The sequence below is a fragment of the Epinephelus fuscoguttatus genome, linkage group LG10 (genome assembly GCF_011397635.1).
Source record: "Epinephelus fuscoguttatus linkage group LG10, E.fuscoguttatus.final_Chr_v1".
NCBI classification, from domain to species: Eukaryota; Metazoa; Chordata; class Actinopteri; order Perciformes; family Serranidae; genus Epinephelus; species Epinephelus fuscoguttatus.
Window position 1 is genome coordinate 18,066,677 of NC_064761.1, and position 15,828 is coordinate 18,082,504.

Genomic DNA, 15,828 nt, shown 5'->3' on the forward strand with positions numbered 1-15,828 from the left:
AGATTACACTGCACAAGCTGTGTGAGAGTTTGGAAACAGATGTTTTGATATAGTTTTGCTGTTGTTAAACATAGACCCCTATGACTTAAATTCACCAAGAACTTCCTCTGTTTTTGGATGCTTTGTTCCCCATGGAGGCATCCCTCAAAAATGGATGTAATTGATTTACAAATACAGATTTTGCGGGTGAAGTATTTCTTTAATATGTTTATGCTGTAGCACTCATCTGTATTGGTGTTGTTTAGGTGGACAGAAGGCCAGTCTGCAGTGGGCCCCCCATGGACAACAGTTTCCTGGAGGAGGGGAGCCCCACTATGGTTGAAAAAGGAATGGACCCTGCCTCTGTGTTTGAGATGTGTGATGACGACGACGATAATGGCATTCATGATGTGAAGGAGTCAGGAGGGGGCGCGACAGGTGCAGCTGAGGGAATTAATGCTGCGGCTGGTGCCGCTGCCAGCGCTGCCCCGCTGCCTTCTGGGGCTGAGAGCAGCACATCAGTGCGACACAGAAGAAGAGGCAGGAGCACAGAGAGACCTGAGCCGAGGACAAAAAGAGAATCATGGATTGATCCCCCTGAGGAGAAGGAGAGCACCACGCTCACTCAGGCTGAGATGGAGAGCTGCATGCAGACTTACGCTGTAAGAAAGACTGCAAACTGAACTTATTCTCTAACCCGTACACAGGGTTTTAAAGGATGGCAAGTTTCATCCTTTAAAACATTTAAGGCACATTTAGAATTTGTCACTCTTGGTGTTTTAATTCTCATGTTATGACTAATGGTTATCATGACCCTTAATTTACCCATCAAGTCTGTTGTAGAGATTAGGGATGCATGAACTCAGCAAGGATGGCGTTGTCCTACAGCTTTCCAAAAACTTAAATTTAACCAAAACATGAAGCAGTTAGCCAACTGGAGCATCTTTTTATTGTATAGAGGCAGGAAAATTAAACTGCATGATGTGTATTATGTCATTCTCAGCCACAACTTTAAACTGCTGTAAGGAAAAACTGGCATATGTGCATAAATATATCAGCTGACAAGTTGACCAGGAAGTAAAACCGCTCTTCTGTGAAGCTCACAGCAACAGCTAAAGGGATTTCCAGGCAGCTACTTTCTGTGTTTGATTATGATCAGATTCAAAAATGTATCTGAGATAAATTTCTGTCATTTGGAAAGCTGTATGTGATTTTTTGCAGGAATCCTGGTCTCCCAAATCTCTACAATGGATGAGTGGAATTTTATCATTCCCAAATAACAGACAAAAACATGAGGATAAGACCCAGGGTCCCAGAATTCTCTTAAAGGTCTAGTGTACAGGATTTAGTCGGATCTAGCAGTGAGGTTGCAGAACTGAAACTTCTCCTTTGTGCCAAGTGTGTAGGAGAACTACAATGCAGACACAAAAAAACGAAAACATGAAAATGCAAATGGCTCTATCTCGAGCCATTGCCAGTGGTTTGTCAGCTCAGGCAGACTGTGTGGAAGAGGACTGTTTTCCTACATAGATAAAAACTGCTTATTCTAAGGTAACGAAAACACAGTTCTTATTTTAGGTGATAATAAACTCTTAAGAACATGGTAATAATTATTATATACCATTTCTGCTAATAGATGCCCCTAAATCCTACACACTGGACCTTTAAGGTTTTCCATGAAACTAAGATCTTAGAGAGTTCTTCCACAGAATAGTGAGATAGAAAATAACAGTAAAACGTTGTATAATAGTAGGTAACCAATTTAGCCATACAGCATACAGTATGTTCCCAACTGTCATTCTCCTCATACTTAGCTCAGGTTTCATACATGTTATAAACAAGAACTGTAACATGAATCCAACAGGATCCCTCTCAGCCATCATGTAACACTACACCCAAAACATGTCCTGAGAGTGATGTGAATAGCACTGGGTTATGTTTCAAAAGGTCGTAACTATCTGTCTATATGACAGCTTAACCAAGCTTTTTTTTTTCTTTTTTGTGAAGCGACACGTGACAGTTGAAACTAGACAAGACAGAACTTAGTACATTGGGTGACATCACAGGATTGCAAACAACCAAGCAAACTAAAATAAATAGAGCAAATGTTAGATCTCTAGGGGCAAGGGCAGAGACCATGGGTCTCATAAGCACAGATAAGCAAAGGCCCCATCGCCTCTCCTTCACATAGGAGCAAGACACATTGAGTTTGTGGTAGTTTTGCCTGTTTTTTTTTTTTTTGTTGCTCTGCATGGCTATGGAGTTGTTTTGTGTCTTTGTTGGCTCATTTTTTGTCTCTTTGCTGTTCCTTTGCATCTCTTTGTGGTCATTTTGAGTCTCTTCCTCATTAGTCTGTGTTAATTTGACTGACACCTTGCAGGTAAAGGCCAGGAGTATCCCCTGACACACTGGCCTGCACTTGGTAGGTTTGTTCAGTAATTCACCCATGTGCAAGGGGTGTGTGCATTAGTGAAGGAGCAGGGCAGACTGCTGTGTAAAGGAGCCAACAAAAAATCATTTTTTATGGCAGGGGTGGCTAATGATATCTCATCATCCATCCATTTTATGATATTTTGTTTTCTCTTTATCTGCATTTTTTCATTTTTCCCTATTTTACTAGTATTTTTGTTTATGCTACATGAGGCGGTGGTTACCCTCCTTTAGCCGCCACCAGGCCCAGGGAAGGAAGCTGGCTGTTGGGGGTCATATTTTGCCGCCCCTTCCCACATCCTTAACATGTGAAGAAATAACCTTTTTATTGCTTTATTTTTTTTACTTAGTATTTATTTTTATAAGGACATAAGGCAACTCCAGCCAGAGAACAGGAAAATAGAATCTTTAGTGTTATTTCGTACCATCGAGCATCGATTTGTTCCACAGAAATGCAGACTTGCTTCCTAGCTGCCAAATAGTAACACTTAGGCTGCACTTGCCTGATAGAGCTGTGGTTTAATGCTCCACTCTGCCTCTTTCAGGACACCTTCCAGGACTACCAAGAGATGTTTGTCCAGTTTGGCTACGTGGTGCTCTTCTCCTCGGCCTTCCCTCTGGCTGCCATGTGCGCTCTCATCAACAACATCATTGAGATCCGCAGTGATGCCTTTAAGCTCTGCACCGGTCTGCAGAGGCCCTTTGGAATCCGAGTGGAGAGCATTGGCCAGTGGCAGGTCAGAAATATAACCTGTGAGAGTTGACACGGGCTTGTGAGGTTTCTCTGTCGTGGTTGTTAATTGAATTCACTGTCACCCAAAGACAGGGACAATTAAAAGACTTATAGAAATGCTGTCACATGTAACAAACACTTCATTTAGAAGTTGAATGATCATGCAATTATAACTGTGTAACAATCACATAAATAGATTTATTACCAATAATTGGCTGGAAGAACCGAACAGAACTGAACTGCACTAAATGTGATTCAAAGTCAGCGTTGAGAAACAACAAAGTTAAACCTTTTTTCTCTCCATCACAGACTGCGATGGAAGCCATGGGCCTGATTGCCATCATAGTGAATTGTTACCTGATTGGTCAGTGTGGTCAGCTACAGCGTCTCTTCCCGTGGCTCAGCCCCGAGATGGCCATCATCTCCATCGTCATCCTCGAGGTACCGCAGCTTGCTCCTGTGGGTCTTACTGAAGTGCTTAGAGCAGTGCTTTTTCAAACTTTTTCTCAGGGCGCCAGCATTTTGTGACCCAGCACAAAATGTATGGTAATCAGAAAATGTGCCAGGTATTTAGGCTGCAAATAAGTTTACTACTGTCTTTATTTTTCTACCTGCAGAGACTTTGGAGGGGAGAGTGGCAGAATATACGCTGCGACAGATGTTTACACAGAAACATGTTACTGTCTGATAATTATAGAACACACTGTAATCATGGAGAGACTCAGGAGATATAACAAAATAGTTTACAGCACTGCTAACAGAGATTGCGTTGTGTCTATCTATACTCCAATGCCAATCTTTATGAAAAGCACGAACACATGAACTGAAGCTCTCTTCGCGTTTCTCCTCTTACTTTCAACATATTTAGATAGTGGTACTGTTAGCTCTGCACTCTGTGCTTGCCTATATTCGGAAAAAGGTAAACAGCCTGCAGCTCTGTCTTGGCCTGATAAAGAAGTCAGGCCTATCAGGAGGAGGATTTCACGGCCAAGATGATGTTGTGCAAGAATTAGTTCAAGTGAAATACCCTTAAAGAGTCTTCTGAAGCTTTGTGCCTTATAGCTGATTGGGATTGTACTTTCACTGAATTCTTTTTTTTTGTATCGTCCCTAACCTCGTCTTTCTGCCTGCCTGTGTGTCCGCAGCACTTTGCCATCCTCCTGAAGTACATCATCCATGTAGCCATCCCAGACATTCCTACGTGGGTCCGAGAGGAGATGGCTAAATTGGATTATCAGCGCAGGGAGGCCTTTAAGGTAAATTATGTGACAGCATAAGGAAATGTTGTTTGTCATGGAGAGGCTGCAAGTTCAGTAAGTACTCAGGGAGTTTGAGCAAGCCCTCAGAAGACTACCTCATTATGTGCAGAGTACTGTAATATAATAAAAAGCTATGGTAGTAGCCAAGCTTTCTGCTGCAAACAAACTGTACTGCGACACTGCAGCTTTCTCTTTGGTGCTAAATTGCTTCTTTTAAACCCCTTGTGATATTTTAGTGGTGATACTTTTGAGAAACACAATTTGTAGAACATAGAAAATGGATTAGGCTGTAGTGGCCCCTGCAGTGCTAATGCAGGAGTCTTAGTAAGGGATTTGTTCAATGGGCAGCACTGCAGTATTGTAATGGTTAGCTGATTCTAGTAAATATATTGTGGGAATGTTTCTTTTTTCTCTGCAGAAGCATGAGCGACAGGCGCAGCAGCATTACCAGCAACTGCAGAGGAGGAAGAGGGAGGAGGAGGAGAGGCAGAGGCAGGTTGAGCACATGGCCCGCAGGGAGAGGGAGCGGGACGACAGCAAGGGTGACTCCTCTGGGGATCACCATCATGACAAAAGTCACAGCAGCAAATCACGCCCCGGGAGCGGAGGAGGAGGAGGGGGCAGCGGGTCAGACAAACCCAAGAGGCCCAGCTCTCTGTTGGCCAACAATAACGTGATGAAGCTCAAACAGATCATCCCGCTGCAGAGTAAGTTCTCCTCGAGTGGCGCCCGCTCCCCTCAGTCGCCCACTGGAAGTGAACCGAAGCTGCCCGGGTTCCTGAGCTTCAAATTCCTCAAGTCACCTGAGAATAAGAAGGAAGGTGCTGCAGCTTCTGCTGCTGCCACCACAGCCACTAACGCCACAGCAGCAACATCATCATCATCTTCATCATCAGGTAGCAGCTCTCAGGAGCGTTCTCAGTCACCCAGCAAAGCCTTCAACCCTGGGAAACTGTTTAACTTTGGGAAATCTGAGGGGGGGACGTGTGTGAATGGGGCTCCGCTGCCCAGACCGGGGGAAGGATCATCATCACAGACGTCAGATAGACAACCATCCAGGTCTGACTTGAATGGCGTTCCAGACGAGATCCCCTCGCCTGGAGGGGAAGGGTCAGAGAACGGACATGCAACAGACTTGGACCCGGCCGGCTCTAAAGTCTAGTAGCTCCTTAGAGAAACAAACTTGTCGTTGGTTACATCTCAACTGAAGAAGTGATGTGTTTACTGTGAGGAGAGGCCTGACCTACCTTCTGTGCTATCGCAGGCTATGTGTGTAGAAGTACTTGAAGCAGAGAGAGAGAGGAGAAGATGAAACTGATGAGAGGTGACTGTTGTTTTGGTTTGCTTTTTTGCTGAGAGACAAAGAAACAGGCTTTATGAGAAAGACGTAAGCCCTCTTATCATGACCGAATAAAAACACACACACACGCACCCTCACACACAAACATACAAATCCTTCCTTGTCTGCAATACATGAAGAAATGCATGAGCTGCGTTTCTAATATTTTTAAGCCTTTAAAGCAGAGAGCTGTGTTTCTTGATTTCTTCTAGTCATAAATTGTAAGCATCTTGTTGGCCTCCCACTAGGACATAACAGCCTTATGTGGAGAGAAAAGATTAAAAAAACATATACAGTGGTATGAGAGGATCACAGATTGTACATCAAATAACTTCTGAGAGTGTTTTTAGCCGTCACAACACAAGTGATCATTAGATATTGTCTCATTTTTAACTGTGAGGAATTCTTGGGCCCTTCACTTTTATATTGAAACGGGAAAAATGGAAAAGCAATATCAATCAGTGTTTTAATTACTCTTATCAATCATCACACAAACCTCTCCCTTAATAAGCATCCCTGATGCATCACCAGCTTTATTTTCAAAGCGGAGGTGATGTCTGAGCTTTGAACACTTCCTCCCATCCTGTGACAGTAGCAGATTTGTTCTAAAAGGAAGTAAAGAGCTTAGTAAGTCGAGCTGTCACGTACCAGTATTTTTCCCAAGAGAGCAAACGGAAGAGAGACAAGAAAAAGCAAAAAAAAAAAAAAAAAGAGCAGAGGTAGTGGAAGGTGATTTTGAGAAAATGGAGCATGGGAGGCTGCTGTGTGCTGTTCTCTATCCAAGCCCGTAGAGCGCCTTGTAAACACAGATGGTGCTCCATTCCACACACTCTTACCAGACTTGGCAAACAAGCGTAGAGTTAAAGAAGGGACACTTGCACTAAACCCTTACGCCCTGCATAGAAACCTGTCTCCCTCTGCAGGAGAGAGGACAGACACCAGCCTGCCTCATAACATTATGCAAAAGCTGGATTGTTTTCATTTCCTACTTTCACACGGTACATGCTATCTCCTCACCTGCCCCTGCTCTCAGCAACTATGGGATTTCCTAAATATCCAGATGAGTTTTTTTTAACAATAGTTGCTCTTATTTCCATATCTCTCCACATCTTTTTTATACGCACCATTTGCTGCATTGCTTCACTGCAGCACTCATGATGGGAATTTCCTTTTTTTAACCAAAGCGGTATTTTTCGGATTATACTGTTAACCCAAAATGTATGTACTGTATGTTCAGTTTATTATGTACAACAACACTGTTTAGGGTATACATTACGCTTCTCTTGTAAGCAAGCCCATCATCAACCATTACCAGGGTTTTAACTTCTGCCAGGTCTCCAGAGGGTGGCGCCAGAGTTCATTTGCATAGCAGAATATATTGTTGTCTGATTGATACTTAACACCAGTGTCTGGTCATCAGTATAAAGCAGGGTCAGTGAAATTAGAGTGTGAGGATGCAGTTAAAAAGCTCTGTAAGAAAAATGTATTGTGGTGACATTAGGTAAGATGCACACTGAGAGACAGAAACATTAACTATGCATTTTCACATCAACACCTCTGGCAAGGATTTCGGCAATAACAGAGTTGTAGGAGACTTACCTGTATCACTATAAATCCAGACTAACTCCCTCACCCGCAGCACCCATCCTACTGCATTATCCCCAGCAAGACTCTATGCATTTCTTCTTTGTGTCCCCTCAATTTTCAACGTCAGCTCTCTCTTGTCTCGTATTTAATGTGAGGAATCTCCCCTGACTCACAATTAAAATAATAATAATCTCATCCATCTACGGCTCTGTGCTGACAGAATCTGTCTAGTCTAGAGGTGACGATGACATTGAGCTTCAGACTTCTTTTTTTTTTTTCATATTTTGTCGCTCCATTCATGTGTCTGTAACAACTTCACACTAAGTATAGTCCACCTTTGAGTCTAAAGAAAACACAAAAACATACTTCCACAGACAGGCAAAAAGGTCTCACTGACATTTAACGCAATAAGGGAAATAGACAGGACATCAGTTGGTGTGGTCGCAGTATCATCTTACTGTCAATCTACAGTCTGTTCTTTTTTATATTTGGATGTCATTGTTCATCATAAATGTAAAATGAGAAGTGCAAGGCTGAGAGAAATTTAATATCTTCAGTGTCTTTGTGTGTCACAGGCTGGTCATTGTTAAAGAAACCCATGATAGAGATCAGGATGGTAAGCGTAGCTGAGCTCAGTCTCATCAAAACCTTTATTCTAGCAGCATTTGGATTTCAGGGATGAGTGACACCATGGCGCAATAGAGTCCTCATATTGTCGTTTCTAAGTTTGCATAGAAAACGAGAAGCCAGTTTCAAAGCTGATGGCTGAAGCGAGAAGGAAGAGATAAGGGCAACAGTTTAGGGCATGCCTCCATGTATGTAGTTCCTCCTTATTCAGGGAAAACTTACAACTTCATTTGATAGAAATAGATAACATTAACCAACGTATCACTTCTGTCATCCTTGCACTCTTAGGAGCAGCAAATTCTACATATTGTTAATATGGAGGTCTTAAATAAGCATCGGTTGAAATAACAGATCTTGGTTATCACTGAGAGCTACATCATGCCAGAGACAGCATCAGGCCAAGCACAGACATCCCTCTCGAAAGGACAGCAGCTCAGACAGCTGAGACCGATCAGCCGTCTGTAATTCACAATCAAAGCAACAAAAGCAGCAGCAGTTCATTAAAGGATTTGGGCTTATCTAGACAGTCTAATGTGAGCCCAGTAGGAAAGGACTTAAGTTAGTAAATGAACTGTCTTTTTGTGGATTTTAAGAGTGGATGTGAACAGGTGAGGTTCTCACCACAGCTACATTAAAAACCCGACCCTAACCTCAAGAGTTTAAGATAAGACATCTTCATGGAGGCCTCACTTACCGAACATCATATGCTCTTCCAATGTACCACTGTACAAAAAAAAGATCTTTTAAAGAGAAACACTGGGAAATGGGATTATTTATTTCTTTTAATTTATTTTGTCATATTTTTGTAAGACCTGAAAAATAGTTAATAAAACTATTTCAAATGCATTCCATGTGTTGTGACCAACTTGTTTCTGCAAAACCATCACTACAATTTTTTTTCTTCACTCATGAATTTTGGTATCAGTACTAGGCATCAGAATCTCCTTAAAGTTTGTGTGTTGGATTTAGGGGCATCTATTGGCAGAAATAGAATCTAATATTCATATATGTTCAACTATGTTTTCATTATCTTATAATCACATGAAAATGAGAAGTGTTGTGTTTTCATTTGCTTAGAATGACCCATTTATATCTACATACAGAGTGGGACCTCTTCCACTGAGTCTGCCATGTTGTTCTACAGTAGCTCAGAATGGCCAAACTGAACACTGACAGGGCCATTTGCATTTTTTTTAATTTTACATACTTTATTAATCCCCCTGAGGGGAAATTAGATTTTTTCACTCTATTGTCATGAACACACAGGTCCGAAATACACACAAATGCACAAGTGGAGACATGTCAGAGAGAGAGGGGGCTGCCATGGACAGGCGCTCTGTGCGGTTCGGGGGTTCGGACACCTCGGCAGTGCCCAGGAGGTGAACTGGCACCTCTCCAGCCACCAGTCCATGCTCCATATTTGGTCCGGACAGGGACTTGAACTGGCGACCCTCCGGTTCCCAACCCAAGTCCCTATGAACTGAGCTACTGCCGTCAGCCGTCACAATTCTCCTGCATGCTTTGCACTCAGAAGTTTCAGTTTTGCATCCTCAGCACTAGATGCCATTAAATCCTACAAACTACACCTTTAACCCAAGGATGGATAATTGTCTATTAGAAGTACCACACAACAAAAACCCAGTTTCAATCCAGTTTTATTTCAGCAAAGCTATAAAGAACATATCTGATCTAACACACATGAGATGGGGCAAGGCTTAGGGTGTTGTAGAACAGTCTATCTGAGCAGAAGCATAATGTGGTTTTACACTTCAGAAACAGACAGTATTTACACCGTAGGTAGGAAGATGACTGACCACACTGTCAACCCACATTGCAGCATCGACTGAAAATAAACAACAACAGGAAGGACAGGAGGCTTCGACGTGACTGCTGGGCAGTGATTATATTAAATAAAATTTAAAAAAAACCAAAAGCTATATTCAGTGTTGTACAGTATATGACACCAATACAAACTGAATCTCAGGAACAAGGCAGGATGGCAACTGCACTTTGCTGTGCATGCTTATTGTGCATTCTATGGCTGAAAATATAACACCCCTTTAACCCCCCTGTGTTCATCTAAACCAGCTCTCAGACAAAAACCATCCAGGGCTGTCACAAAGACAGGGCGAACAGTACAGCTGTCCCAGCCCCTGAGCTGGGGGAGCTAAAGGGTCCGAACCATGATGACAGGTTGTAAGGCCTCTAGGCTAATACCTTCCACAGTCACACAAGATAACACCACAACCCCCAAAACTCCTTAGGTTGTATTAATGGGCCAGGAATATGATACCCAGCCGCGAAAACATCAACATGCAAGGCAAGGTAACATCCACTGGGCACTGGGGCTCTTTTCTTTACTGTCCTAAGGGTCATTTTCTATCTCATCCATGGGCATGTATTATTTTACAAAAAAGGCAGACACAAAGATACTCCGCTGGATAAACTAATTCTGGTACTGGCGATTATTTACACACATCATAATGTATTCTTTTTTTTTCCCTTTTCCAGACATTACAGATTTTTCTTCACTATCTGTGCTGTTACCTTTTTGTGCACCTGAAAATCCAACGTTTCGATTTACAACTCCATATTTAGGCTCCCTTTTCCTTCTCTTTTTCTTTTACATCCTTTTATGAAAGAGCAGCTAAAACTCATCCTTATGGGCCTCGATTAGCCAGAAGGTGGTGCTAGATGTAAAAAATATTTCTCAGAAACACCAACACGACATTAATCCTACGAGCACAAGTCCCAGAATAGAATGAAGATATGTATATTCACCATAAACACACATCTACGGGGGATTCTGGAAGAGTTGCTTCTACGTTGTGCTGTTCTTCACAGTGCAGTCTTGGTTATGTTGATTCAAACAGTGTGGAGAAATGTTGCAATGCCCCCATGTGGTTGCAGAGTGGGCAGTGAAACTGAGAGGGTGGGCACTGTGGCTGGCAGGAAGCTCATTGCCATACATAAACAATAAAAGTTATAATAAAGTTAAAACGGTAACAAAAACATATCTTTGCACATATCAGGACTGATTCTCCAGGTGACAGAAGAAGGCTACACAAGTCATGTACCAGTTTATGAGACTGTTTGTGAGGGTAGTGTCTGACTTTATCTGTCAAGTCCCTCTCCAATTTTTAATCTACTGACACTTTTTCAACTTCTCATTCACCACACACATACAGTACAATACACAGGGTTGCTAACCTACACAGGGAATAGCCAGTATAAATAAGAAAAACCAGTACAGTGTTGCAGAGATGACGTTTTTGTAAGCCAACCTGGAAGTTAGCACCGCCCTTGTTCCCTCCACAAAAAACAATTGCTTTTTTCCCATTGGATTTTGCATTGATGCAATTTAAAGCTCTGTGACAAATAAAAGTTTATGATACTTAGTTTTGTCCAGCAATCTTAACAAATTAATACCACTTTTATGATTTTTTTAAGCCTAAATGCAATCATCAGAAATAAAAAGGTAACATAAGCCTTTAAGTGAGCTACACCACTGTTGCATGACTTCAACATCACCACCACCCTGGGGCTTTAAAAGCCGTGTCTGGCGTGATGATGTTCTGTACTCTCATTTAGCCACTTGTTAGCAACCACCTTTGGAAGACACTTAAAAGCTACAAAATTCACAAGTGGGGTATTTACTGACATATTTCACAATACGTGAAAATCCCTTAAGCTTGGCATTTAATCAAAACCTCATTCCAAAAACACATTGAATTTAAGACGAGGGAACCAGAAGGGCAAAAAATGCTAACTCATTCCTGGGTTTTAGAAGTCATTCCTGCCACACTCTGCATCATGAAGTTCCCTCTCAGACAACTGCTCTGTCCTGTGACCGACAGTGACTTTGACATGTTTTCTGGTTACATAAGTTTCACGCACACAATCTTTACACCATAAATGGCTGCTTTGTTGACAGGAATTTCCCTAATTCTCAATGGATGATTCTTAATTTCATACGAGGACAGACATCCTGTTAGACTATCCTTTGGTTTTGATAAGTTTAAACTGGCTACACCCTGTATATGAAAGCACACACATAGTCATTCATTTATACACTTTCTCTCTCTCACTCATCCTCTCTCCCTCTCACACTGGCACGCACGCACACGCGCACACACACACACACACACACACACACACACACACACACACACACACACATTTATGAGTCCTCGTTCATCTCTTGGCTATCTGTCCTGGCGATCTTCCTTGGGGGTGCCGGACTGTCACCCTCACCTTGTTCCTGTTCCCTTTTCTTTGCTGCATTCTGTGTGACAGAGGATTAAGCAGCAGTCAGTAACATCACACAAATTCTAAATGTAATACTACTACTACTACTACTACTACTACTACTAATAATAATAATAATCCAGCTACCAAAGACCAGAGACTATGGGGCTCATGATTAACTTAGACCTAACAAAGACACAGAATGGCATTAAGTCAGGCCAGATTAATGAAATCAACTCCAAAGAACTGCACATGCTCACCTTTTTGTCCCACTGCTGATGGAGGTAACGCAGAAGGATGTTGGTTTTCTCTGTTACAATAACTGTAGAGCAAACACAGTCAGCATATTACTGAAAAAATATGTTTAAAGCTGATCAATTTAGAGTACAGTCTCCCCAAAATGATGCCAGTTTACCCTTAGTTACCAATCTTTAGTTAAGACATATCTGTGATCCACTACAATAACAGCCTCTGGTAATACGGCCTTACTGTTAATTTATGATTTTAGCTCTTAAATGTTTCTCCCATAGTTTTCATTTCGCTGTGAGGTTGGTACTTACTCTGTTCAGATGGGTATTCTCGTGTTGGAAGGTACACAGAGGGCCTTCGATTCTGCAAAACAGGATAGAAAGAGGTTTCAAATTTGTAGCTGTGCATTCTACTTATGCATTTTTGTATGTTTAATTTGATTAAGGAACAATCACAACATTTATGACAGCCTCTATGTGATTTGTCTGAGGAAATATTTTAGATGAATGTTAGACATATATTACTAAGGAATAATAATGACAGCCTAGAAACATAAATATTAACATAGGCTACTTACAGATGCTTTACAAACGGAGTCTGCATGAAACCTGCTGAAGTTGCTCTTATTGTAGACAGGAAGTCCTTTCAAGAAATCGGCCTGCGGGGAGAGGGTGAGGGGATGATTATACCCTACAGCTCTGGTTCAGTGAATGTCTTTACCTTTATCTTGCATTTAATTAGACCCTTAACACTGCAAGCCTCAAGTCATCAGTCAATCTGCCCTCCATTGATAATCTAATTTCAGCAAACAGACTTCTTCACCTGTGGCATTTCGTAACAGCCCATATTATTGATTTACATCAGTGTCGGTGAAAAGAGTCTTCTAATACAGATGTTAGGTGGGCGGAGGGTGGCGAAGAGCACAGATGAAGAGTCCTTGAAAATGACTGTAGATAGAGGATATCAGTCACTGAGTCAGTGCTGGGCGTTCCCTCATCTTTAGAAACCCATGCACGCTAACAGGCCTGCTGCTCTCCCTGCAACGTCCCCGGTAACCTCCCAACTGGAGGTGATGATATCAGATACGGTGTACAGCAAGTGGTTTCAAATTAGCAAGTCAGAGCTCAGAGCACAAAACGATGCCGGCTTGGCCTCGGTGAATGAATGCCAACACGAGAAGCAGGTGTGGCTAACAGCTATCTGTTACTCACAGTCAGCTAGCTCGGTGTTACCGTATGTCCTCTGATAAGTGTTGTGCAGCTTGAGCTAACGCTACGAGCATGGCGTATGTGGAATACGTACCTTCTCCATGATGATGGTGGCTTCCAACGTCGAAACGCCGACTCGTGGACTCGGCTTGGTGTCTGTTGTGCTGGTCGTGATGGCAGGCAGTGTGAGTATGTTACGGTTAGCCGCGCTAGCTTACAGACGAACGTTAGTTAACCGACACGGCTGTCCTATCGGGTCCTCTTGGCAAAGAAAACAACGGCCTTCACACACCGGTTGTTGTTTCCATCCTATATCCCAGTGTCCATGAAGAAATGATACAACTCACAGTGAAAATAAACCAATATGTCATTGCATGATTTAGCGAAGCTAGTTGCACAGGACTTCTTCGGCTAGCATGATGGCTGGATGGTAGCGATGCTTCCTTGGCCACGCCCCGAGAGCGCCTATTGGCCCACCATTGCTCTCACGTGGTAGTAGCTTGACTTGACAGCCAATCAGAAAGCACAACAGAGGTTAGCCCCTCCCTAAAACATTGACTGGGAAATCTTGCTCCCACATGATGAGCTTCATTATAAAAAACATTGCCAGATACTCACCACCTAACAAAGTATTTACCTCTCATTAATACAGGGGTGTTAAATTTATTTTAGTTCATGGGCCACATACAGCTCAGTTTGATTTTAAATGGGCCAGACAAAAAAAACAAACAAACAAAAAAAAAAACAAAAAAAAAAAAACCAGTGCATAATAACCTGTAAATAACAACACCTCCAAATGTTCCTCTTTCTCTTGGTACAAGCACTTTCTGAAAATGTTCATCCAATTACAAAACAGATGATAAACCGCCTGAGATGTTTTAAGAGAAATAAATGTAATTTGAACAACATGCCTCAGTTTTTAAATGTACATTTTTCCATACATTTCCACTCTGGCATCACCACGCGAGTCTGAAGTGAAAGCTGTTGAATAAGCATGTTAAATTACCCCCTGCCTTACAAACTATTTGCAAATCTTAAGTTTTGGCAGTGTCTTACCAATAGGGTTCCACCAGTATTGTTTTAAGACAGAAGTCTGATACAGGTTCTTCTGTATTGAAGCTGCTGATTGACAATCTTTTGCCAATTTTTTTGACAATGTTCCATATATTTAAATATGACCACAATAAGTATTCATTGTCACTTCAGAGGACTGTATTCTGGTCAGGGTGGGGAAAAATCAATACAGCATAGTATCACAGTATTTATCATCACACAGGTCAAAGTATCGATTTTTTTAAATATGTAAATTATTAATATGACAAATACAAATCAAACTTTAGGTAGCCTACTAGACTATTATTATCAATTGCTTTTTCAGTCCACTAGATACATTTTGCTGCTACAAAAATAAGTGAAGTGAGATGAAGAGACTGAAAACTTTATCTTATTAGACAAAACAGATGTTGCAAAGTTTTCCTCTGGGGACATAATTTACAATTGAAAAAAGGCAATATATTTTTTCCCAATACTCAGCATATCGCAACATATTTACAATCGCAATAATATTGTATTTTGACTTACATATTGTGGTCTGTGGGAAAGCCTGCAGCTTTTTACATGAAGTAGGCTACTCACTGTTTAACTTGCTCCTCAAACCTGACTCCTCTTAGCCTTTATATGAGCATCAGTATTTGGTGTGCTGAGTCATCCAGTGGGCCAGTTCTGGCCTGTGGGCCATATGTTTGACACCCTTGCCTTAATACATCCAGTGATTTAAGTACATGTATTTCCTATATGTACTGATCTTACTCCCTGCACAGTGAAGCCCATGGGACAATTAACTATCCTATTCTCCAGTTCAAGTTTATGTATCATTCCACCTATTAAAAATACAGCTGGATAAAATAAAATTTCTCTCAGAGCAGGGTATAAAAACAAAGGGCTGGAATCAGTTAAAGATAAAGGCACTGAGAGGCACTGTTGCATTTTCAAGCTTTTGGTTTACTAATACATGGTTTTAAAGCTGTAATAATGCTTCAGTCCCTTTTACTGGAATCAGTCTAGTCTTCTTTGGTGTTCTTTTGGTGCCCAGGTTTGTGCCTTTTCAGCATATTCAGTATTTCTCATGCAACATAATACTATAGTAATACCGAAATCAGTACATCCTGT

The 15,828-nt window shown here is 41.7% G+C and overlaps 2 protein-coding genes across 3 annotated transcripts in view; one reads left to right on the plus strand and one right to left on the minus strand.

Annotated features, from left to right (window-relative positions):
• Window positions 1-8,763, plus strand: part of ano8b (anoctamin 8b) — a 54,126-nt gene extending 45,363 nt beyond the window's left edge. For both annotated transcript variants that reach the window (XM_049588450.1, XM_049588451.1), the window contains 5 exons: window positions 246-641; window positions 2,955-3,146; window positions 3,452-3,583; window positions 4,288-4,398; window positions 4,820-8,763. In XM_049588450.1, coding sequence (XP_049444407.1) covers window positions 246-641; window positions 2,955-3,146; window positions 3,452-3,583; window positions 4,288-4,398; window positions 4,820-5,563 — 1,575 coding nt within the window. In that variant the 3' untranslated portion in view covers window positions 5,564-8,763. The remainder of the gene's footprint in view (window positions 1-245; window positions 642-2,954; window positions 3,147-3,451; window positions 3,584-4,287; window positions 4,399-4,819) is intronic.
• Window positions 8,764-9,576: 813 nt separating this feature from the next.
• On the minus strand, window positions 9,577-14,108 carry dda1 (DET1 and DDB1 associated 1). Its single transcript, XM_049588605.1, has 5 exons — window positions 13,754-14,108; window positions 13,029-13,109; window positions 12,763-12,814; window positions 12,463-12,524; window positions 9,577-12,239 (listed from the first exon to the last, which is right to left on the minus strand). The coding sequence occupies exons 1-5, from the start codon at window positions 13,760-13,762 to the stop codon at window positions 12,135-12,137; spliced, it is 309 nt and encodes a 102-aa protein (XP_049444562.1). The 5' UTR covers window positions 13,763-14,108; the 3' UTR covers window positions 9,577-12,134.
• Between the last annotated feature and the right edge of the window lie 1,720 nt (window positions 14,109-15,828).